Consider the following 24,604-nt stretch of genomic DNA (forward strand, 5'->3'; position numbering starts at 1 on the left):
TGCTCGCTGGGCGTGCTGGGCTTTCTTGTTCTTTTAGTCTCTCTGCTCTGTTACTGTCCTTTCATCCTTGCCTGCAGCAGCACTGCTGGCTGTACCGTAGTCCTGAGTCTCCCAACACAGACAGTTGTGTCACACAGCTCTGGTGTTAACTTAATTATCAGTCCTACCACTCCACTTAAACTGTGAAGATGTGGAATGGTGTTGGTGTTTGTATACATAGGAGAGCTTTGACTAAACAGCAAATGCCTTGGTTGATCAAATTATCCTTGTGTGTTTTATGCCAGGTAGATATGCCCATTAGCAATGGGATGACATTAAAGCTACAGATTTCCAGTTTTGTTGAATGTCAAATTTAAACTGTGATTTCCAGAGGATGAGATCCTCTGTTTTTATACATTAATCCAGTTTTCATGAGCTCTTCGTGGCCAAGCATTAGGTCAATGGAATAGCTATGAGTAATAATCAAATTAAAGCCTATTTTTTTCATTTTGTAATCTTACCACTTGATTAGGCTGATTGAGGTCAGCAGGAATTACAGCACTCATATAAAATGGGGTTTTAGCAGACCCTTGTTTCTGAGATTTGACCTGGATAGGAATTGAGCTCTTGCAATGTTATTGTTCCATGCTTCATGCAGAGAAGGATCACAGCATCAGTGACTATCTGGGGTAGGCAGGGACCTCTGGAGATGGTCTAGTCCAAACCCTCACTCAAAGCGGTGTCACCTGCAACAGGTTGCTCAGGACTATGCTTAGCTGTGTTTGAACAACCTCTCAGCACAACCTGTTCCCATGTTTGACCATCCTAGCAGTATTATTATTTCAAATGGAATTTCTTGTATTTCAGTTTTGTTCCCATTGCCCTGTGTGTTGTGCACCCCTGAGAAGAGTCTCTCTGCCTGCTTGACTGCCCCTGTCAGGTGTTTATGCACATTGATCAGAGCCCCCTGAGCCTTCACTTCTCAAGGCTGAACAATCCCATCTCTCTCAGCCTCCCCTCACGGCAGATGCTTCAATCCTTTAATCATCTTAGCTCGCTGGACTTGTTCCAATGTGTCTCTCTGTGGAGGGGAGCCCAGCAATGCCCCAGCCCTGCAGCAGTGCTGAGCCAGGGGAAGGGTCTCCTCATCCTGGGGGCTGTTGGCCACCTTTGCCGCAAGGGTGCAACACTGGCTCGTGTTCAGCTTGCCCAGCAGGACCCTCATCTTTGCTTGTCATACAGCCTGTGCCCCATCTCGGTGATAACCTTGAATAAAGGCTTCATTCATTTTCTGAGGTATCTTTCTTCCTTTGGTTTCTTTAATTACACCCTTGCTAATCATTTAAAAAGAACCCCATTGATCAAGAGGTAAACTACCACGGAAGCTGTCACTAAAACTGCTTGGAGGGTGAATTCTTCGTCATGCTTCTGCCCATAATAGCAAGTATTTTTTGTAAGTTAGAGGCATTTTGTTTTCATTTGTACAGACAGGAAGGAGTTGGAGGATAGAGTGTATCTGACTGAAGCTTTAGCGCTCCTCCCTGTTGCAATTTGTAAAGCTGCTCTCCTGTTTTTCAGATTTCAAGTGTCATATGCTTAGGAACTAACTTCAGAACAGTAAAATATCTCTGAGCAGTGTCTCTGGTCTCTCTCACACCACTAAACTAATCAGTGCTAAATCCCCCATCCTAGTTGTATACATCCAGGAATTTTAAAGAGGCTTAAGAACATAAAGATTGACCTGCTAACCAAAATGGGCAATCTCTCGTTAGAATCAGACTTTTTGCTGCAGGAATGAAAAAAACAAATATATTACCTAAACTTGCCAAAACCTAGACTTGAAAAACCACAACACAATAAATGTGCTCTACCAGGAAAACTCTTTAAACGGAGTGTTAAAAATAAACCTCTAAATATCTAGGTGACCATGGTATGACATAGACCATCACAACTCCTGCAATTCACTGTGATGCAGTGTGAACCTGTTTGAAGTTTTGCTGTATATGCAGTGGCTCAAATCTCACAACGCAGTGCCCATTTTTTCTTTGCTATGACCTGTTGCATCACTTATGACAACTTACTGTGCTTTCCATATAATACCTTATATCTGCTTTTCCCCTCCATTTCACAGGTGGTTTGTTCTCCCTGTCTTGTTTTTACTTGCTTCACTGCTAAGCTTCAAGGACTGCTCTCAGATTGGTTCCAAGCAGACTGTGGAGGTGTGACTTGAAATATGGTTTTAAAAAGTAAACTCTCTAGTCCAAGTCACCAGAGAGCTTGTCCCATTGTCTGTGCAATCCTGTGTTTATGACTTTCTTGTTATGTCTTCTTGGTGATGTTTTCTGAGCTGCTGTGATGTGACTTTACAGGACGGGGTGGAAGAAGTGTGAAAAATTAAAACTGGTGGTCTTTTAGGTTACTTCAGTCAACAGCCTTTACCACCATCAAGCTGGCTCTTCTCAAAATGTGTTTTTTCAGTGCACTCCTTCACAGGTCCTTCAGAAGCTCTTTCACACCAGTTCTGTACAGTGTCCTGTAGGCGGCAGCCCACAGTGCTCAGGCACTGGTCCTGTGCTCTTCCTCTTACTCCTTGCTGAGAAGAGGTAGTGGTAGAGAAGACCTGTGTGTCTGCAAACCCACTTCAGATCTGCTTTCTGATCTACTCCAAAATAAAATCATAGCGTATCTGTCTAGGAAGGACAGATTTTGGATGGACAAAAATGTGATGCATTTAGTTTGCAGAGGAAATACCATAGGTATGTGCCATTTACTGAATGTCAGAAAAGTGGTAAATTGCGTTAAATATTAAACCTTCTTGGCTTTCAATTAAATGGAAATAGATCATGTTTCAAACTGATCTAATGTTATAGACTTTACTGACACAGAATCTGAAAGAGAGATGTAACATCATAAATTAATACAAGTAACAAAACTGCTATGGCTGCAGTAAATTTAAAAAAAAAAGTGAGAATGTGAATTCTTGCTCTTTAACATATTGATTTTGAAGCTGATTGAGGTTGGGAAGAAACTGTGTCTCTGGTAAGTTTATTCCACTATGGCTTAGCACAAATTTATTTTACATTTGTGGGAAGTATGTTGCTGGTTTCTGTTTTAGGTGGGATTGCTTATCTGATTCGGTGTAGCCTTGATGTTTGAAGAAATGCATGTCCTACTGTCATCTAATTGAGTAAAAACATGTGCACATCTTATTCATAGCCTTTTTCCAAACCTACCAGCTAATCTAATCTCAGTTAATTGAGTGATTTCAGTGTCTACCAGAGGTAATTTGTCAACACTTCCCACACAAGACTGGGTTTTAAGTCATTATTGCTGGATCAAAGCATACATATTCCTGTACTTCCTGCAGGTCCATGGGGACAACACGTGAATGTCCGAGTCAAAGTTTGCAGAAAGTGGGAGAGTGTCTCTATGGTCACCTACTGTTGTGCTGTCAGATTGAGATTCTGAAATTGCTCAGTTGTCCAGGGTTGTAGTAGCACTTCTCTTCTTCCTGTGCCTGACTTGTTCACATGCCAGTTCTTTGACAGCTGTAGGACATTGCTACAGAGGCAGTTTTCCTGTGTCTGAGCTTCATTCCCACGCTAGCTAAACCTGAAGAGGAGTAGTGTGGCTCTTTGTCATTTGTGTCTGGACAGGCCTCATCTCCTTATAAAATATGTCTTTTTGAAAGCTGGTGTTTGACTCCTAGTGTGCAGCTGCTGAAGAACATTGTCCAGCTCAAAAGAGCAGGAGAAGATTTCTTGACACAGTTGGTAGCTACCATAATTGCTGTTTCTTGTTCAGTGCAGTCTGTGGATGTAGTGACTCATGTTTTTCACCAGCTGGAAGCCCAGACCATTTCTTAAGCGTGCCTTGGTTTCTGTTCATGTGCCCTGTTTCCAGAAAGCAGCTAGGGCTTACTGTATGTGCATGGCCCTTCAGTCCTACACAGATCACAGAGCCATACAAGGGTTTGGGTTGGAAGGGACCTTAAAGATCAGCTAGTTCCACTCCCCCCTGCCATGGGCAGGGACATCTTCCACTAGAGCAGGTTGATCCAAGCCCCGTCCAGCCTACCCTTGAGCACTCCAGCCCTTTATCATCTTCGTGGCCCTCCTCTAGACTCGTTCCAGCAGGTCCATGTCCTTCCCTGGCATTTGTAATGGTCCTGTCAGGAACTACAGTGTGCAGAGAGAGCTTTTTAGTCATAGGCCACAAATCTGAAACTTCCCAGCCATCTTAACAGCTGTGAAACATCTTAGGGAAGGCTGTCCTCTGTGTACACAGGAGGAGGCTGGACTCCTTACAAGATATGAGAGGCAGTACCACCTGCAGAACTTCCCAATTTAAATGTTGCTGGGTGGTCTGCCAGGCCAAAAAGGAGAAGGTGCTCACCTGGCGTAGGAGCAAGTGGCTTGAGGTAGACATCAGAGGAGCCAGTTGGAAGCTTTAGGAGATACGGTATGAGAACACATAAGGAACATCATAAATTGATGAAAAGGCTTCTATTGTACAGAGGTGGAGTGTACTTCCCAGATGAGAGCTGCATGAAACAAAATTTCTTCAAAGCTTGGTAATGTCAAATCCCAAAGGCAGAATAAGGGAAGACCTTGAGGGAAAAGAGAGATTGAGAGGTAGGGGACAATGTGATTGCTGAGGCAGCTGGAAGGAGATATGATCTTTCGTGGGAGGTCTTCTGGTTGAGCTGCACTGAACTTTCCTTTGGCTTTTACTGCAGGGAAAAAAGGTAGAAGGGCAAAATCATTGATACAGTCTTTCTGCATAATGTGTTTCTACTTACATGCATCAGAACAAAAAAGATTCAGTTCTTTGTGCATCAGGTCATATACCTGGGCAATTCCTTGCTAGAGCTTGTGACAGCTGCAAATTGTCTGTACAAATTCCAGAGGAGTCTGGACAAACATTTGGAGGAGGGATCCATTGCTGGGAGGGAAAGGGGGGTTGCTGATTAGACAAACCACATCTAGCTCAGGAAATCCACTCAGCCGAAAATGTTTGAAAGCTGTGTGAATGCTAGGGAGGAAATATTTTATCTCTTTGCCCTGTTCTTGTTTTACCTTGGACATCCATTTATTGCCATTTTTGGAAGAGAGATTTTGAACTCTGATCTGCCCCAGCACAGTCTCACTCGCATCCTAAGGTGGGATTTTCCTTACTGCTGGGCAATCAAGCTGATGAATTCTTAAAAAAATAATCCCAAGCTAAAAATCAAACAACACTTTTTTTTTCCCCCTCTCTCAGAGACAACCAGTTCTGGTGCAGGAACTGTAATTACCAGGAGAGCACCGCTCTGATCCCTGTGCCCGTCCTGGGGTTGGTGTTGGTGGCTGTTGCTTGCACAGCTCAGTGCCTTGAGGTCACTGCCCTCAGTCCAGGCTCTTCATGTGCATTTCAAGAAGCACCCACAACAGTTTTCAGTGGGTGATAACAGTGAGCAGAGCAGGCAAAGTTTGTTGAGATTTGTGCTTTGCGCACATTCAACATGTTCTTGGTATCAAAAAGAAGTAAGTAGTGATGGTATGAAAGCTCCCTTCAACTGTTACAGATTCTCCAAAGCTGTGCTGGCCCCAGGCAGGTATGGAAGCAATTTGTTGATACTCCTGCATATCAGCCTATTCTTATTTCTACTAGAGCTGCTCTTGTATTTTTGTTCCTAATACCTGTTTTCAGGGAGATGCTAATCCCTCTAACCATTTTTCAAAGTTTAGCTGATAAAAATTGATGGGAGTGAAGCTGTTTTGCTGCCTCTAAAGTTTGGTATCAGCAGAGGGGCTGTCACTTTGACTCACTCCATGACTGGCCAAGATATTAAAATGAAAACCATTGCTGCAGTGCATGTATCAAGTTGCCATGGTGGGAAAACATGCACTGGGAATACTCAGAAATAATTGCTACAAGACAAGTATGGTAACATGAGTAACCTGATTTGTTGAGAAGACTGGTTACTACACAGTTGCTGTTGAATTCAGCAAAGTGCTGATTGTCTCTGAAAATCTTTTCTTTAGTCACTTGTAGTCTGTGGTTTAGACAGTGATATTTGCACACCATTGATGTGAGAATCTGCAGGTTTTATTGTTGGGTTGCTTGTGACTGTCACAGCCAAGTGCACTTAGCCTGCAGCTCAAGGAAAGCAAAATGTCCAGTGGAAAGGTGCAATTTAGGAGGGCTGAGCATGAGCATTACAGAGGCAGAGAGAGTAATGTGGGATGATCCTGTACTGTTTTCTCACTCCACAGCTGTCTGTCTGAACACTTGCCCTAAGAGCACCCATAAATACTTGTGGGAAGTTCTCCTTTTGGCCAACAGCATTGCTATTTTGCTGGCTAATGCAGATCTGCTGTTTCTCTTGTCATTGAGATCAGCAGATACTTGGCTAATGTAGTCCTTCAACTTTGCTGTTTAGACAAGGAAATTTAAGAATATCCTGAATTAGATGGGGTTGTGGGCTTTATTTTTTTTTAAACTACTCTAAGTTAATGTGGGGAAATTGTTTCTAGAAAAATAACTATTTGGGAAAAATTTTGAAGGGCAATCACAACATTTTATAGGATTTTCTTACAGCTTTGGAAAAAAAAAAGAGTTACTTTATTATTGATTGCATTTATTTATTTATTTAGTGGCTTGAACCATAGCTTTCTTGTTATTTGTTCTCTCGTACCTCTGTAAGTTCAAAAAAGTGACTAAGTATTTGTTGATTTATTGGAGGGTAGAGGTACTTAAGACAAAAAGATATTAGAAATAGCTGGTGATTAAGATTACTCGTCATTTGTATTATGGTCTTTGTTTTCTTTTGCCAGTGCATTTCAAAGCTTTCACTTTACAGGCTGAGAGCTTTCATGCCTTTTTTCAGTTTTTCTTAGCAAAGTGATTGTTTTCTTAAAAGTAAGATTAAATGAGAACAAAATGACTGCAATTTGTCATTTTAATGGAGAGATTTCTTGCCCTGTCACACCAAGTGTGTCTGCTTCCAAAATGTCTGTACTGAAAAGTTTAATACTTTTAAGAAGTGGAAAAAAAACACAGAACACCTTCTCTATGACAGATGTAAATTGAAAGCAATTGTTTGTGGAGTGCCATCTAAGTAGTTAGACAAACATAAGTGGGCAAACAAAGGAATGAGAAAAAAACCAAAACAGGATGATGTTGAGAAAATACAGTGAATAGACTGAATTCCAGGCCGAGGCAGAGACAAGCTGGTGGAGGCTCTAGTGCACAAGTTCTGTGAGGAGCTGCTGAGGGAGCTGGGGGTGTTTAGCCTGGAGAAAAGAAGACTCAGAGGGAACCTCATCACTCTCTACAGGATGAGAGACTGAAAGGATGTTCCAGTGCGGTGGGTGTTCTTCTCCTAAGTAGCAGGCAAGAGGATAAGAGGAAATGGCCTCAAGTTGTGGCAGGGGAGGTTTAGATTTGATACCTGAAAATATTTCTCCACCAAAATCAAGCAGTGGAACAGGCTTCCCAGGGAGGTAGTAGCATCACCATCCCTGGGAGCTAGCTAAAAGACATTTAGATATGGCACTTGGGGACATGGTTTAGTGGTGGCCTTGGGAGGGCTGGGTTAATGGTTGGACTCGATCTTAGAGGTCTTTTCCAACCTGAATGATTCTGTGATTGTTTTGTGTCTCCCTGATGGTTTCATGGAGATGCTGGGTTGCTCTCTGTACTTTGTTCCACCCACGGTCTAAGGGTATGGAAAACTCCCGGGTGTGGCAGGGTTTCTGTGTCAGCTGGCAGCACTGCATGCTGGAGCTGCTTCATGTTGGTTTGCTTGAGGGGGTCACTGGGAGAGTATCAATTGTAGGAGTGAACTTATTGATGCTTTCTACAAAGGCTGAATGCAGTTGACGCAATTGAGCGTTGCTGCCGAGACAAAAGTAGTGGATCAGCAATGTTCATTGCTCTTTGTGATATTCAGGAGCAAATACAAATGTCTATGATGAATATGCCTGCAGCATTTCTTTGGTTTGGAATTGGAATCACGCAGACTGCACTTTGTCCATGTGCTATAGCTCCCTTTGATAACAGCCAAAGATGTGTAATTTTAACTTCAGCCGTTATGTCTTGTTTTCTTTCCCACAGCTGTAGGAGAAGTGCTTTCTTTATCAAGGATACTGAAAGGGAAGGCATACTTGTGAGAGGTTTTTATCCCCTCATCTTCACCGTAACCATTTCCTTTAGTAGCTAATAATATTCAGTATTTATTTCAGTGACTTACATAAATCTCAAATGCATAAACCAGCAGCATCCTTTTTTCTGCAGTTTTTTCTTGTGGGAACTTGTTGAAATGAACTGTCTCATTGAAAAACTCCATTCCTGGAATGAGGAGGACTGTTGTACCATTCTTCAAGTGGAGCAATGAGAACTGGGAGGGTGTCTCTGCTTTGATTAGTGTGAGTCAGGGAGGATATCAGTTCCTCCAGGAGATTTATAGCATTTTAGGGGGCAGGCTTTTAAGAGCATACCTTGTGCTTCAGGTATCCATCAAGCCTCTTGGCAGAGTCCTTTGAAGTTACTGCTGTGGGTGCTGTTGTTGCTGCATGGTCTCTTGCCAGATGTGTGATGAATTTGGACATGGGGACACAGCAGAGGAGAGGACCCTGGTTGGACGAGGCCAGTGAGTGTGCTGGCTGGAAGGACAGGCCTTATTTTTCACACCTGTTTTGCAGGTGGGACAGGAGAGGTTCACATGGTTTGTGGTTCTTTCCTTCATCAGAATAGTCAAGTCTCACCTCCAGTCTCTTCCTCCCTGCCTAATCTCTAACTCAAGCCAGACACTTTCTGTGTGGGATGATGAGAAAAGGGTGTAGCTGTCTGTGCTGGCACTGTTTGCAGCTTTCTCCACAGCACCCACTTGCTCTATGAGTCAGTAAATCCTTTTCGTTTTGTCAGGTGGCCTCTTGCTTGGAAACTCTTCAGTGTCCAGTCTTTGTGCCTTATCTCTGGAAACAGTACCTAGAAAGTGGTTTTACAAGCTCAGTGTCCTACCCTTGCTTTGTTAAAATACTTTATTATTTTCAAAACTGTGGGACCAAAGGGGAGAGGTGTATATTAAATAGTGTTGATATTATCTGGAAGATTTTAATGCATGTTGCTTTACAGATCACCACTCTTAGGCAAAAGGCTGGAATTAATAAGGTGACAGAGAAGCCAGAAAAGTACATTAAACTGGGCATGAGGTCTGTGTCAACCCTATCAAACATTATCTTCAATTACAGAAGTATCTTCTGGCACCTAGGAGGAAAGGTCCCTCTGAAAATACTCTTTCCACTTGGGATTTTGGCTTTTTTTTTTTTTTTGTTCAGGCTTTCAGTGAAATCCTTGGGAGGTTTTTGCATCTGGTTAAAGGAAGAAAAAAACCTCTGTCTGAATCTTAAATAATAACAACTGGCTGCCCCCACTTTGTCCTGCACCACAATGTGAAGTCTATTGTGCAGCAGAGAAACAGAAACACATCTGGAGTTTTTCCCATTGGGATTGATATGGATCTCGTTAATAGCAGCTTTGTGATCTATCTGTAACTGTTTTTCAGTAAGTGAAATTATTCTGATAGTAATGGTATTTTTTTTGTGTACATTGTACAAATGCTCCTTGAGTGGCTGTACCTAGGAGGCGGCACTTAAAGCTACATTATCCTGTTTCACCTAATAGAAGGAAAAAAGCTTATTCTCTGGTTGGATGAATGATGCTGCTTTGACTTCTTGGCAGGCTTGAAAATCACACAACTGTTCCTTGAACAACATCCTAGAAGAAGGATCATGGCAAATGAAATTGTTTAGGCCTTAGGAATTCGTGCAATGGAGAACATTTCCACTCTCACTGTTCTTTAAGTTAGGATGTCCATCTGCTGAATAGTGCAAGTCATGGTGTAGATTTATGTTGGGGTGACTTTATGATGTGTATCCCATGTCGCTGCCCTATGCCCAGAAATTAATTTTTGTACCTTTCTATGCCTTTAAACTGAGCCTGAGAGGGGGAAGGAAAAGCTGAACAAAACTTTTTCAAAGCAGCTTGCAGCTTGTTCAAGGTCACACAGAGACAGAGACTTTTTTTCAGCTGTAGCAGGAGAGCGAGAGGGAAGGGAAGCACACGGTTTGCTTTTCTTTCCAGCCAGTTTTCGGCAGTTTTTTTTCTCAGCTCCTTTTCCTCTGGAGAGTTGAACATTTTTTTTTCCTGGGACTCTGTTTTTTCCTTTTCTTTCTGCTGGACTGTTTCAACATCAGAATACATTGGGAGGACTTTCCACCAAGGCCTTGGCCATGGAGGTGGGCCCACCACCCCATCCCAGCTCCAAGGAGGGGGAGAGAGAGATCTACGGAAGGACTCTGAAATTTTCCCAGGTTTCTCTCAGCAGAGTGGGAGGTTTTATTATTTAGCATCATTATCCCTTTTCCTGTGTGTTTGTTAAATAAATAGTTTTTATCTCTTTCACTTTCCTTCGAGGAAAATTTATTTTTCCTGAACCTGGTGGGGGAGGGGTGGTTATAGCCTGCCTTCCCTCAGAGGATATACTTCTAGATTTGGCCAAACCGGAACAAGATTCCAACCACAATTGTCCAATTTCAAAGTGTTTGGGAAGAACTGTGCTTGCCCAGCATCTCCCATGCTTGCCCATCACCTCCTATGCTTTTAGTCCCTTCTTGTTTCCACCGCAAATTTTGTTCTTGTTTCTAGTTCATATCTTCCTGTTTTCTCAAATAAGCTGCAGCATTGATTTGATACAGTCATTGCTATGGCAGTTTTTCACATGAAATCCACATTGTGATAACTTAAAAAAAAAATCTTTTGAAAATAACTGACAAAAAATGGTAAGAAACATCACAGCGGACTATCTGTATAATTGTCTTTGAGCATCAGTTTGTGGTGTGCAAAGAAGATTCCCTTCTTGTATTTGTTTCTTTGCATTTAATTATCTGCCAGTCTTGTGTGCTGTAGGCAGCTATCGGAGCAATAGCTTCTACAGACTCTTTTTTTTCCCTCACTTTTACTGTTTTCCTCTCATTTCCTGTTTGTGTCTGTAGGCTTGTCCCTTGCCTGCATTTTCATTGGGGAAAGCTTCTGTGGATCACCTTAAAGTCACTGTAGGGAGTTGCACTGATGAGAGTTGCAACCTGCAAATAGTCAGTAATAATGAGTCAGGACAGAAAATGCATGCAGTTGAAAAATAATGGTTTCTTTTTATTCTTTCTCATTTCTGAGCATTTATTAGTTATTGAGGTCTCATTTCCAACTATAAGTCTAGAAAAATATTTTTTTATTTGCTGTGAGACTTTTTTAACGTGAAGGCTGAGATTCTCCCAGGAGTGTGATATGAGGAACTGTGTCCTGTAGAACTTTTCAGAATATTGCCCTACATGTAAGAAAACCAGAAGAGCTCACAAGACTTCTGTTAATGCCATAATGTGTATTTCATAACAGTTAATGTTTTCCATATCGTGTTGATAGGAATTTTCTGTCTAGGTTCTAAAATGGCATTGGTCATTCCAGAAGTGTATGAGCCTTGAAAAAATTAAGACTCTTTTCACTCAGATCAACCCATCTTTTTCAGTTACAATGCTTGAAACATTGACATTTCTTCTACCAGCATCCTCACTCCAGTAAGACTTATGCAGGGAACTTTTGACCCAAGCGGATTTTTGACCTGGAGAAGAGCAACAGGCCAGAAGGGAAGGAACATCAGGCATTCAGAAACTGCATGAATTATGAAGTCAAGTCCTCTTTCTATGCAGACATCAAATCATACAACCCCTTTCATAAAATGACCAAGCTTCACATCAAGTAATTTGTTTTGTGCTTTCCTATCTTCATTAGCTTCCTGAACAAGGCTGTTCTGGATTTTTCTAAACATTGGTGACCTTATTTTTTGTCTTTAGCTGGTTGTATCAGGATCAAGTTGTACTCATTTTGTGCTTAGTTGTTCATTAGCTTCAACAGCTCTTTCCCTTCTGTGCCACATCCCCTATGCTGTACATCAACAGAGAAGTCACATCTGTTCTGTGCTTGGCTGTGCTAAGCAACATGTGCATTTTTGGCTTAGCTGATAGTGGAAGGCTCTTTTTATCACTGTCCTGTTCCCTACATATGTACCAGTTTCTTCACAACTTGGAGTGTTCCAGGATCCTTCTGCAGTGATATAATTACTTGTACAAAGGCCACTCCAAATTTTACTGTTCACTCCAATGATTTGAAATCCGAAAATTGGTCTGATACAGTAGGATGACCTCAAGATAGGCATATACATTAAATAATGTGGTAGGAGAAAATGAGATCGGAGACTCTTGAAGCAGTGAAGTGCAATTTGTTGTGCTCCATCATAAGGCTACTGGCAGCCTTATGGCCAGTAGTGGCAAGAATGAGCACTGGGTGGCAATGACAGGGATTAACTTCTCTCTGCAAGAAGGATAAAGAGAACATTAAGTTGGCTTTATAAAAGTAATGTTCAGTCACTGCGTTTAACAGACTGGTTAATTAGTATGATGAAAGACAACAGGTCCATGTTGGGAACTGTGCCCATAATCTGCAGTCTTCTTGAACGTGTTAGATCTTCACCAGAAAACAAGAGATACCCCAGATACCCTGCCTTTTGGGAGTGCAGTGTCACAGAGCAGCAGTTACCCTACATGACTACCCTCCAATTTGTGCTCATTAGAAAGCACAATCCTCTTCCTGATCCAGTGGAATATTAACAGGAACATAATTGTTCTAAAGTTTGGCCAACTGGCAGAGTTGCTGGCTGGCATTTTCCATGGGAGCTAACTCTTCCTTCTTGTTTTTTATTTGTACAGAAGGCTTTGGAAACTCAGGCAGTAATTGCAGTCTGCTTTCGCTCACCTTCATCATGTTTCCAAATACCACATAATCTCATCTATTTGGCTCAGTGCTCCCTCAGAGTTCTTGAACCCCTCACCTGGCTTTTTGTAGGAAAAATGAGCTGTAATTCAATCTTGCATCATTGACAATAACACAGGAGAAACAAGCTATGACATTGAAATGATGTTAGAAGACTGGTTTTTAAACTAACAGAACCCTGTGTTGTTGAGAAGTTAGCTTTTCACCCTGGCATAATTGTGTTTTGGTATTAGGGAGTTCTGTGAACAATGACAAATTTTGCGTGTTGTCTTATAAGCTGCTCCATGAGGCAGGTCAGGACAAAGTTTCTGCCTGGTCTGAATTTTATAGCTTTTTTTTTCTCCAAGAGGAAGCCAACCTTTAAACCAAGCTTCTTGTTATTTTTTGTGTCTGCATGTTTTTGTGTGTTTTTTGTCTGAAATGTTTGGAGAATCAGTAGGAAAGTGTGAGGGTTTCATCAGAGCAGGCAAATGGATTTCTTTCTGTCTTTAATATTTAGTTTATCTCAAAACTTTTCCAGTCCCCATGACTAATTGCATTATATAGGTAAGCTGCTCGGGACACTTTGTTGGACTTCATGCACGTCAGAACACAGTCAGTGAGCAGGAGGGACTGAGCTGATATTAAATTATTCTTTGATTTTGTGCCTTGCTAGTGCCGTAAGCCCAAGACATTAATGACTGCAGAAAGGTTAAACTTTACGTGTCTTCCTGTTTATCACAAAGGTGCGGGGTACAAACAGAAAGCACTCTTGGCACGCAGCAGGCTGCAAAATCCATGTGCTGCTTATCTACAGTGATGTTTGTACTGAAATTTGATTACCGTATATGAAGAGAAATACTTGAGAAGTGCAAGGAGTCTGAAGGGCAGCTCTTGATTCCCAGCGACAGCAGACTGTAGCTTGGCTACTTCGTCACCTCCTAGCAATGTTAGCCCAGTATGAAAGTGCTTTTAGATGAAATAGACCTGTGCAGAACTTTAAAAGATCATCTATTTGATTTTCCCTCTTAAAAGTCGGCACAGCTATGGCTAACTGGTATTTAATAGATACAAACTTGTTAAAAATAATACAATCAAATCAGAAACTGGTGTAGTTGATGTGAGTTCTGTAACCCATGTCCAACAGTAGATTTCAATGCGTAATAATCCCAAGCATAAGAAACACTTTTTTAACGATGAAGTTTTCTTTGCTGCCTTTTAGGACTGGTGTTACTACTTCTCTTTACCAGGGATGTAGAGATTCTGTCTTTCTCTTTTGCAGCAGCCTTGTAATATTTAATGGCTTATCATGTCCTCTTCCAGTTTTTTCTAGACTAAAGAAAGTAATTTTTTTATTCTAGCTTTCCTCAGACATCATGTTTTCTAGACCTTAGATCTTTTTCAGAGCTTTCCTATGGCCTTTTTTTCAGTTTGTTCATGTTTTTTGCCTGAGGCCCAGAATTGGACATGGTTCTTGAGTCGATGCTTTCTGATCTTGAATAAAGTAGAGTATTTAACAGGTTTTACAGCTGTGATAGTTACATTTTTCATTCATGATAGGATGTTTATCTTTTCTACAAGAGTGTAACAATGTTTTGTGTATGAACCACAGTGCAGAGGATGGAGACCTTTTAAGATACATCTTGGAGCAGCTGGTCCAGCTCTAAATAGAGCAGTGAGCAGGCAGTGGGAAAATGTCTGCACTGATGAGTTTAAACAACCTACTAGGTGATGGAGAGCAGAGGGCAAGAAGGCTGAAGATGTTCCAGAGTGCCTCAAAGGTACAGAGCAGTTATTCCCAGGAAGGAGGCAGGGATAACTGGAATAACTGCTACATGGTTTGTGAGGTTTTGGTTCAGTTGATTTTACCTGCCCCTTCCTTTGCTTATGGATTAAAGCCTGTTCAAAGTCATCTTTTTGGAGTTGCTGTGACATTTACTCCAGAGCACTGTTGTACTGCTGCATAATTCAGTGGCCTCTGTATGGGGAGTGGCCAAGTAGCTGAGGCCTTTGCAGCCTGAAAGGTACAACTGCAGATCCACTCACTGTAGGCACAAAGAGCATGGGAGACGGTGGGTGGGGATCTATGGCTCACTCTCTTGCAAAAGAATTAGGTGGTCTCAAATGGCACTGGTAGGGTGCTCTGACCAACCCTTCTTCAGTGCTAAGTTGTCTTTACCATGTTATTTTATTTTAGAATTCTGCAGTTTGTTAAGGTCAACTTAATTTTTGGCCTGATCTCTGCTGTTAAAGCTATTCTTCTTGCAGCCATCTTTTTTTTGGGGGGTGCGTTTGCTGATATAGGAAAAGTAGTATGCTGGTTGTAGGATGGGGTTAATCCTTATTAATGCAGTTTCTTAAATTTTTCAGCTGCTTGAGGAATCTTTGAGCTGCTTGGATTTTTGACAGAGGATTAATGTCAATAAGAAATGTGAAATCGGGACCTCACAAACCTCCTCATTCCTATGCTATCACACCACGCTGCTCCCCAGGGAAGGGAGGCAAGGGAGACAGCATACATCTAGGTCTCAGTAGGGAAAAAGGAAAAGGTTAGTTTAGATTTTCTCTCTGTATTTCCATAAATGCCTGTGTCAGGGCTAATGACTCAGCGCTCAAAGGCTTCAGTTTGTATTTAATTAATAACATTGGTAGATTTTGTGCCTTCTGTCTAACCATGGATGCTTTTGATCATCAGCAAACAGAAGATAGAAGTCATGCCAGAACAAATAAGTCATTTATTTATGTGGTTTAAAAAAAGATAAAAAAGCTGTTCCTGCCCCTTTACAAATGCAGTGTGCAGGTTCTGCACAGCATTAGGTTCTAGCACTGTTTGGGCTTTTTTCTTCCAGCTTTCAGTTTTCCAGCACTCCTGATTCTCCTTAATTAAAAAGAATGAACAGAAGCGCAGGTCAGCTTAAAGGAGGATGTTTAAAAAAAGGGAATACCTGAAATATAAGCTCAGAGTGGAGCTTAGTGGCTGCCAGTCTGCCTTTCCTTAGTGTCGTGGTTTCTCAGGAATGTGGTGCTGTCTTCTCCTTTACTCGTTCAGGAACTTGACCTTTCCTTCGTCCCTCCTTGTTAAAGCCAAAGACACATCAATCAGTTTATTTATTTTACTTTCTCTCAGATGTAGATTATTCTCTTTTACACCTTTATCTATTAATTGCCTGGAAAGCAGGAGATAAGGAGTAGCGAGCAGATTCTAGTCAAGATTCAGTGTGTGATTTTGTCCCATAGCTACCTTGCATAGGGACTGCAAGATGCTTTGGGAAGTCAGTGCTGCTTATGCTGAATACCTCAGTGCTCATCAAAGAGGAGTAGCTGTGAAGCGATCTCAGTATCAGGGACAAAATGGAATGGCCAGAAAACTTGGCTGGGGAGCCTCTGACAGGCTAGTTCAGCCTTCAGAAATGTTTTGGGGTCACAACTCTTCTTGTCAGGGAGGAAAAAACTGGAAATGTAATGTTTCATCACGTAAGCCAGAGTTCTGTAGGCACAAATATATATCACATTTTTGTGTGATTATAGATTCCTGTTTAAGAACTGTTTCTGGCAGAACTCTCTCTTCCTTTCGCTGTGCATGGTGACAAATTGTTAGAGATTTTATTAATGTCTTTGTGTGAGGAATTCAAACTTGAGAAGTGGGAGAGATTTGTTTTGTACCTCACAATTATCATATCAAGCATTTAGTCCATTTAGATGTCATTTGTGTTTTAGCAGGGTATGCCATTCAAACTAGAGATTGTACATGCTTGGCATTTCCCTATCAAATTACACAGGTCATAAGTGCGTGTCACAAGCAGCCAAATTCCTCATCTTTTCAGGCTATCACATGCAATGAGATTGTATTATGTCTGTTCTGGAATTTGGGGGGTGTAGAGGGGAAAATTTAAATCTGAAAAATCTGAACTGTCCCTTTCTGCACCATTTTCCAAAGGAGCACAAGCCTGTTTTGGGTCTGGAGCGGTGGTTGCCACTGAAGCCAACCTGCCTTTCAGCAGCTGTGACAGGCAAAATGCAGCATCCCATACTGAGCTGCTCAGTACGTGCAGGGTTTTAACATCATTCGGAAACGTTTGCTTTTTCTGTTTGACAAACTCCCATGCATTCCTTGGAATGTATTTTAGGTGCTCTGCAGAGAGCATTCCCATGGCCTGTTTGAGGCAAATCCCGATGTTTCCTGAAGGGTCCTGGAATACGCCAGATGCAGTTCAGAGCTGAGACAGAACAGCCATGCTCCTGGAGAGTCTGGCAGACAGCATTTTCCTGTCACTGCTGGACATCAGTTCTGGCTTGCTCTGATTTATTGAGGTGGCAAAGCGCATGAGCTTACAGCATTCATAATTTCTTAATATTTCCAAAACAGAATTACTTTCAAGATTTATGGGAGCAAAATATCCTCTAACTTGTTCCCTTTTTTCCCATATGGATATAATATTTCCTAAAACTGTTCCTCCTTCTTCAATGAAGCAAAAGTATGAATTAAAAGTCCATTTCCCTCACCCTGTATACAGGAGTATTAAATATTACCAAATAATACTAACTAGTCTAAGGCTATTGTGTTCTTTGCTAGAAAAATCCCTAATTTAAATTTACTTGTAGCAAATACAATAAAAAGGTCAATGGCCATTTCACCTTTCCTTTGGCATCATGTTGGTGCCCTGGTTGCCACATGCAGAAGGGATAGCATAGAGCATTAGATCAGTCATGCCTTCAGCTTCAGCTGATTTGGAGAACTCCCCTGGGATCCAGAGAGTCCTAGGAGGATCTGACTTCCCTCCTGGTTTTACCAGGCACCTTGTAAACGGGAATCTGCATTAGGGAGAGGCACTCCTTACTCCACATCAGACTACTGTAAATTGTCTTTTCCAGGTGTATCACTTGCAAACAGGCCAGTTACTTGCATGTATGAATAACACCAGCTTCTGAGTTAGGCCTGACCTTATGGCCTGTATGTTCTTTCTCATGCAGTGCTTTAGAACAGGTGAACTGAGCTGGCAGAGGTTTTTATTTACAATGTACTTCTTGAATCCTCTTGTTTCTTGAGAAGAGAATAAAACCTGCTCATATAAGCATTTTCTGAAGCATCCAGGTTTTTCCTGGAGACTGCATGTCACAGCAGCAACGAGAGTAGCTTGCTTACCTTATAGAGCAGCCCCAAGGTGCTGGTGAGCCCCAGGCAACGCTGTCATCCCTCACTGCAGCTGCTGCATGGGGAGAACGGGACCACTCCGTGGGATGTGGCTTCTGCTGAGAGTTCAAGGGGTGGCTGTAAAGGAAGGGCTATGAACATCTATGCTGTAGCCCTGCAGTTTATAAAAGCTCTTGCATTGCATGACAGTCCTGCAAAGATTCCTGTTGTTGTTGGAAGGAGGTGGAGATAAGTCCCCGGAGACCCCCCCAGGGAAACATAATAATTATATTTTGGTGCACCAAGATGTGTGAGAAAACATTGAACTAATTTGTCAGGTTATTGAAGTTTTTAGGATATTTTCAGAGTAAATGTGTTACAATTAATACTGTATTGTTCTTTATTTGTTTTTAAATAAGCCAGTGGGGTTTTTTTACTTAAGAGCTTCAGAAGCTCTTATATATCTAACATATCTCCCCCACCTTTTCCCAGATAAAATTATATATATGCTTTGTATTCTCAGCTCTGGAAAAACATTCCTTTCCTTCTAGATCAGCCGTGTCATCTGTACATCTTGCTTTTATGGTTATAGATGATCTTATTAAAGATTGCATGAGTGGATGTGAAGCAGTATGCATGGGTGAATTTGAGTCTTCTTGTTTTGTTAAATTCTCTTGGTCTCTTTCCCATTTCCAGAGATTCCTGCAACCTGTGATTTACCTTGCATCTATGATAGGACTTCACTTTGATCGGTTTATAATTTAGATTTCATTCCATCCTTCTCTCGCTGTGCTGCTACTTGAAATTGTTACTCTGTACCTGGCTGTGGCATAGTGTAGATGAGTTTATCTTAAATCAGGTAGTCAAGACCAAAGGTTATCTGATTGCTGTAAGAGTTGCACACTGAGTACAGAAACAGCCTGAAGGAAGAGCTAAACCCCTGGGTTACATCTGTCTTGCTCCTATGTGTAGGTTGGCCAAGCTGGATTTATTTCAGGAGCATGTACCTTGTTCTGTAGTGGAGGTGTTCTCTCTGATTCTGAACACATAGTACATTCCTTTTCATGGTGGGATGGATTTTGATCCAGACCACCCCTGCTACTGTTTTGATATGATTGAATGAACAGATTTCTAATAGTATTAATATACTTTCTAGTGTATATATATACTCAGAAGTAGTCCCATATGGAAGTTAGTATTTCTACATTTGCTAATTGTTTCCTTTTCTCTGGCCACTGTAGTAATTGTTTCTAGAAGAGACAAATTTTTTCTAGCTGCTGTGTTTGTGTGTTCAGGGTATAATTAGGATAATGTATTTCCATAATGACATGGTTAAGAAGGACTAGGTCTCTCATTTGTAAGGGATTCTGGATGGACCATAGCTGTTTGACTTGGCAGGAACCTCTCTTGAATCATTTATATGTTAATGAATGCACTAAAGAAGGCACTGAATTTCCATTTCCATTCTCTGTAAACTATGAGCTGCTTCATGATCTCCTGAACTGTTTTCTTTCTTGCCTGTGTGGTGATAGCTGCTGTGTATGTGCACATGAGTTAGGCCAAAGCAGGCTCCTCACACACTCACACAGACAGCACATAAACTGGCTTGGGCTCACAAAGCAGGAAGTGAAACTGCCTAAACCCTGCCTGCAATTTACAACTTATTGTAGCTAAATTAATAGCCAAACAGTAGTGGGGCAGTTCTAAATTGTTGAGTGGAAGTGATTGCTAGGTTCACGACTTGAGTGATTTGAGTGTCCTTGTGGCACAAATTCTGACAGGTTTGTTTCAATGCAGTCATCTTTGGGTAAAAGAAAAATCTTCTACATTACTCTCTTGCAGGTGGCAGTGTATAATCAGCACTTAGGTATGGATTCTCTCAACGTTCTTGCAGAAGTTAATCTTTCCCAGTTCAGGAGTTAATCTCTTTCTTGTTTTGGTTTTCTCAGGTTCTCGAAGCCGGCACCAATGTTCTTGGATGATTCCTTCAGGAAATGGGCACGTATCAGGGACTTTGTACCCCCCTTTGGAATTAAAGGACAAGGTATGAGAAAACTGCAGCTGTTGGAGAAGAAGGTGGTTCTGCAGATGCTTGCCCCATTTTCTTTTCTGTTTTGAAAACTCAGGTGGTCCTTTGGGCTCAGTTTATTTCCCCTGTTTGAGAGAATTACTGTAAATCCAGTTCTCAGAAATGCGGAAGGGTGTTTACAGCTGGACCGTGGACCTCAGAGGCTGGCCATAGGGAAGATGCTTTAGTACATGAGGAGAGTCAGTGCAACAATGGCAATTTAGACCAACGACTACATTCTAGAAGAAGCATTTTGACATTGGCTGCCAGAGGATCTTGTAGTAGCTTTGGTGACAGCAGCAGAGAGTTCAAACTGCTTTGAAGTACCTTTAAGTCAGTAATTCTCTAAAGAACAGGAAAGATGCCTTGGGCTCGACTGCTGATACCAATCTTAATTTTCTTCTCATAGAAGTTGGGCTACTTATTGACTCATATGACAAATAAGAAAAGTATGTTCAGATGCTTTGATGATGATTTGTAATATGCGCTGTCCCCAGCTGGGCAGCAGGGGCTGTGTCTCAGGCGTGCTGTGGGAAAGCAGGAGTGGTGGTTGGTGGATGAGATGGGAGCCAGTAGCCCACCCAGCAGATGATTTATTTTGGGGTGACAAGCTCCTACCTATCCCACATTTGCTATCACACCCTCTCTGTCTGAGTGGTGGTGGAGCAGAAGGCTCGTGCTCACTGTAGTGATTTGCTGCAGACTTTATGAGTTCCTGTGTATTTAAGAAGTTTTTGTGGTATTGAATCAACTTTCAAGATTCTTTTTTCCACTGACAAACTCAAGATTACATGTAGTCCTGTAGGAATTGAAATACCTGGTGGAGAAAGAACTGGTGCCACAGAAGGCTTGGCTCTGTGTCTCTCCCTGGAAACAGGTGTGGTAGTTGTCGGAACAATCTCTGATCAAATCAAAGGCTCTACTGACAAATTGCTTTTGGCTTGCATCAGTTCCCTTCTTTGTTTTGTCCATTCCTTGTCCAGTCAGTCTTTTGCAGCTCAATAGGAAGCTAATTACTGTCCTCTAAACCAGCCAGCAGAGTTTGCAGCAAAGAATTAACAGTGGCAGTGCAGGTGGGAGGCTACTGTGACCACAGGAGGGCTTGTCCCCTTCTAAACCAGCACACAAGGTGTACAAAATTCGGGCGAGGTGCCTGGCCAGCGTGGCGGTGGGATTTGCAGGTTACACACGATGTCAGCTAGTCCTAATAAAAATCATTCCGTTAAACTGAATCCAAATGGAGAAATTCACCAAGAGAGAATGACAGAACAGCTCTGGCAGCCTTCTCTCTGGGTTTGTTGCCAGCTTGTATCACCACTGCAATGTTATGTAAATCTGGTGTTTTATATTGGATTTCCTCAGTTAAAAAGAGAAATGAGAAATTGCCATTATTTAAATGGCTGTGAGCTGAAGCCATGGGACGGAAACCGTTGAATAGGTTATTTTTTTAACACCCTCCTGGGATTGAATTTTGTGCCAAGTTTCAGTCTGGAACAAGTTGTGTGTGTGGGAGGGTTGAATTATAAATCCGTGTAGCCCCGGATTTCTAATGGCCGTGCTGACAGGCTGTGAGTCCTAGCGATGCGAATGGCGCCCTTTCATGTTACACATCACTTGGAATTCTTGCATCAGTCTTTTCTGGCGGTCCCATGGGATGCATTTCGGCTCAGACGACTGATTAGATGATGGGATCAGCACCTCATTAGGGCTTTCAGTCAGGGCAATCTAATGGTATCCAAACAAATGATCCAGGCAGGCAGCATGGAGCTCAGTCACGTGCTGGTGCAAGATGAAGACTCTCAAAGCTGGGATGTGCATGGGAAAAGGAGTAGTCAGGGTGGCTGAGAAAGTGTAGAGAGACGTGGCTGTGTTGAAACAGACGGGGCAGGAGTTCTGCTCTGTGTGTTAGGCAGCCCCCTGACACCGTCAGCTGGGATTTCTGACGTGCATCCCACTGGGAAAGGTAGTTGGTGTTCATAGACACCAACTGCAGCTGAGATGGTAATGGGAAGACCTTGCCGAGAACTGTGGTGAATATCACCTGCTGTTTTTAAGTCACTGTGATCTATTCCAAGTGCAAAATGGCTTTTTGTTTATTTGGGTTTTTTTGATTTTATTGGGTTTGCTCTTTTTGTGTGTGTGAATAACAGTTACAGGATGAGCTCACTTTCAGTAATGCTGCATGTTCCAAGGAACTTCTAGAAACTAATCTGTGGTAGCTTGAAAGTGCTACAGTTATGAAATCAAGGGATTCTTATCAGCTTGGAACCTAATCCACCATTTCTGCTTTCTCTTGTTAAAGTTTCTATGCTTACCTAAGTTTTGCTTTGCTTTGTCTCTGAAAAAAAGCTGAATGAAGTCCTTTTTTATCCATCTCTTTGTGTTTACTGGTCTAAGAAAGGACAGTTCCAAGATTGCAAGAATGAATCTTGCAATATTTAGGGGAAAGCAGTTTTTGAGGAGCATTGTCTACTGGGCTGCAGTAATTTGGAATAACACATATCTATAAATTACATGTAAAAGAGTAGAAATGGCTCAGAAATTTTCAGGGCAGGACTACTGCTCTTTAAAGATTATCGTATCAAGGAGAAGGCAGTATGCTGATCATTTTGACACAGTCCATCAGAGATTTTCATTTTCTTCAATGAGAATCTGATTGTAAAGACAGTTCTCCTATCTCCAGATGCTTAGAAGTACTCAGTACAACATAGAAAGTTTAACAGTGCTTCTTTGTGAAAGAGTTCTCACTCCTTTACTCCAGTGGTTATTTTCTCATTTGGCCATTAGCCCGGGCAAGGAGGTTTTATGGACAGAGTGCTCCATTCTTGGCATTTGTGCGTAGAAGCCCTCAAGGTGAATATGGTCCTGAATATGAAAGTTTTTAGACTTTCCCCCAAATGCTGCTGGCTCTGAAATGGACTATCGCAGTAGGAATACTGCACATCCTGTGTTGGATGGGAAACTGCTGCTATTGTCAGTTAACAGCCTTAGTGATTACTTGCATGCTATGAAAGAGGCACAGAATAAGCAGGTGGCAACCCTGCTGCTTTATGAGCAGGGCTTTGTGAGATGAGGCGTGTGGTAGAAAGTCTTGTGCAAACTCTCTTTGAACGGTGGTTCTGAAGGTCCTCAACAAGGTATTAGAAATAGATTAAGAAGAACTTAAGAGCAGCTGTTTTACCTTTTTCTTAACCTGTCTTAAATGGGCAGCGTTTTAGTATATATTGATATATTGTAGTTGTTGACTCTCTGTTCACCAAAGATCTGGGCCAAGGATTGGTCCTAATTACTTGATCACAATGCCCAGCAACCTGGGACAAAAGCAGAGTTGAGAGCTGTCAAGAGTGTTGGAACTGATCCAGCAGGTTGAAGCTATTGTTGCATTCATCACAGATGTCTGTAGCCCTTGTGGAAATTCTGGCTTCCTCTGTGTGCAGAGAATAGGGAAAATAATAGGTATGAAGAGGTGTGATTATGTTTTTACACCATGAATGGTCACTACCAGTATCTAGTTTGGCCATTCATGTAACAGTGGCTCTAGGTTTTGCCCAGTGACTTCTGCAGCTGGCTGTGAACCCATGAGATTATATTTCAGAATCTGGATCAAGATTTTTCTGAAGGAAGAATGTCCATGTTGACAAACAGGCCAGTGTCATGTTTGACTGCACTTACTTTTAAAAAATGAGATTGTCTGCCATATCAAACTTGTTGTCTCCTACTGTGGGACTTGACAGAGTCTGGAAACGGGGTTGGCCACTCTAAGTGGTTGGAAACGATGACTCTGTCTCTATTAATAAATAAAGTGGTTGTCCTGTGGTCGTGAACGCTGTTGAGCTCATTGTTCAAACAGATTAACTCCCTGCCTCCCACAAAAATAGAGTGGCTATGTCCAGGCTTCCTATCAAGAAAGGTCAGTGGCCTGTATTAGCCTGTGAATGCGTGAGAATTGTAGAGGAGGATGTTTGTTGGCCCTGGTGAGCACATCTGGGACTGTGCTAACACTTTAATAGTATGGACTCGAGTAGGACCCTGTGGGCCCATGCCCTGCTGCCAGTGTGTTTACTGGTGTGTTTATAGCCAAAACGTGGAACACGATAAATTGGTCAACTTTCAGAATTGTCAAGAAGATCAAACTGTAACAAGAAGCTGTAACTCTGAAAGCTACAAATGTCAAGGATTCCTGTGGGGGGCAGCTCCAGCTGCTGAGCACCCTCCTGTGTCCCAAGGCTATTGTTTTGGTGTTAACTAGGATGTTGGAGTGCTTCCCATGTTTCACCGTTTGCAAGGGTCTAATTTGCCAGGAATTCTTTCCCAGCACCCACCAAGTCTGCTGTTGCAATATTTTTCATCGAAGAGCAAGGAGACTGCAGCAATCTCAGGCTCTTAGAAGAGTTACATAGAGATTTTTTTTTTAATTTAAATTGACATTTCTTCTTTTGGATTTGCACCCTTTCCTAGCAGTGCTTCTGTCAGTGTAATTATGGAGGTATGAACATGCCCGTACTGTCCATGTAGTTGCAGAGATCCTCTAGCATGTGCACTGCTCTCAGGGTTAAATTTGTCAATGAATAAGCAATGGA

The 24,604-nt window shown here is 42.0% G+C and overlaps 1 protein-coding gene across 11 annotated transcripts in view; it reads left to right on the forward strand.

Annotated features, from left to right (window-relative positions):
- The window catches only part of ST3GAL3 (ST3 beta-galactoside alpha-2,3-sialyltransferase 3), a 189,897-nt gene that overhangs the window by 99,019 nt on the left and 66,274 nt on the right, over window positions 1–24,604 (forward strand). For all 11 annotated transcript variants that reach the window (XM_032118294.1, XM_032118291.1, XM_032118298.1 and 8 more), the window contains one exon: window positions 19,906–20,000. In XM_032118294.1, the coding sequence (XP_031974185.1) occupies window positions 19,906–20,000 (95 nt within the window). The remainder of the gene's footprint in view (window positions 1–19,905; window positions 20,001–24,604) is intronic.

The sequence above is a fragment of the Corvus moneduloides genome, chromosome 9 (genome assembly GCF_009650955.1).
Source record: "Corvus moneduloides isolate bCorMon1 chromosome 9, bCorMon1.pri, whole genome shotgun sequence".
Lineage (NCBI taxonomy): Eukaryota > Metazoa > Chordata > Aves > Passeriformes > Corvidae > Corvus > Corvus moneduloides.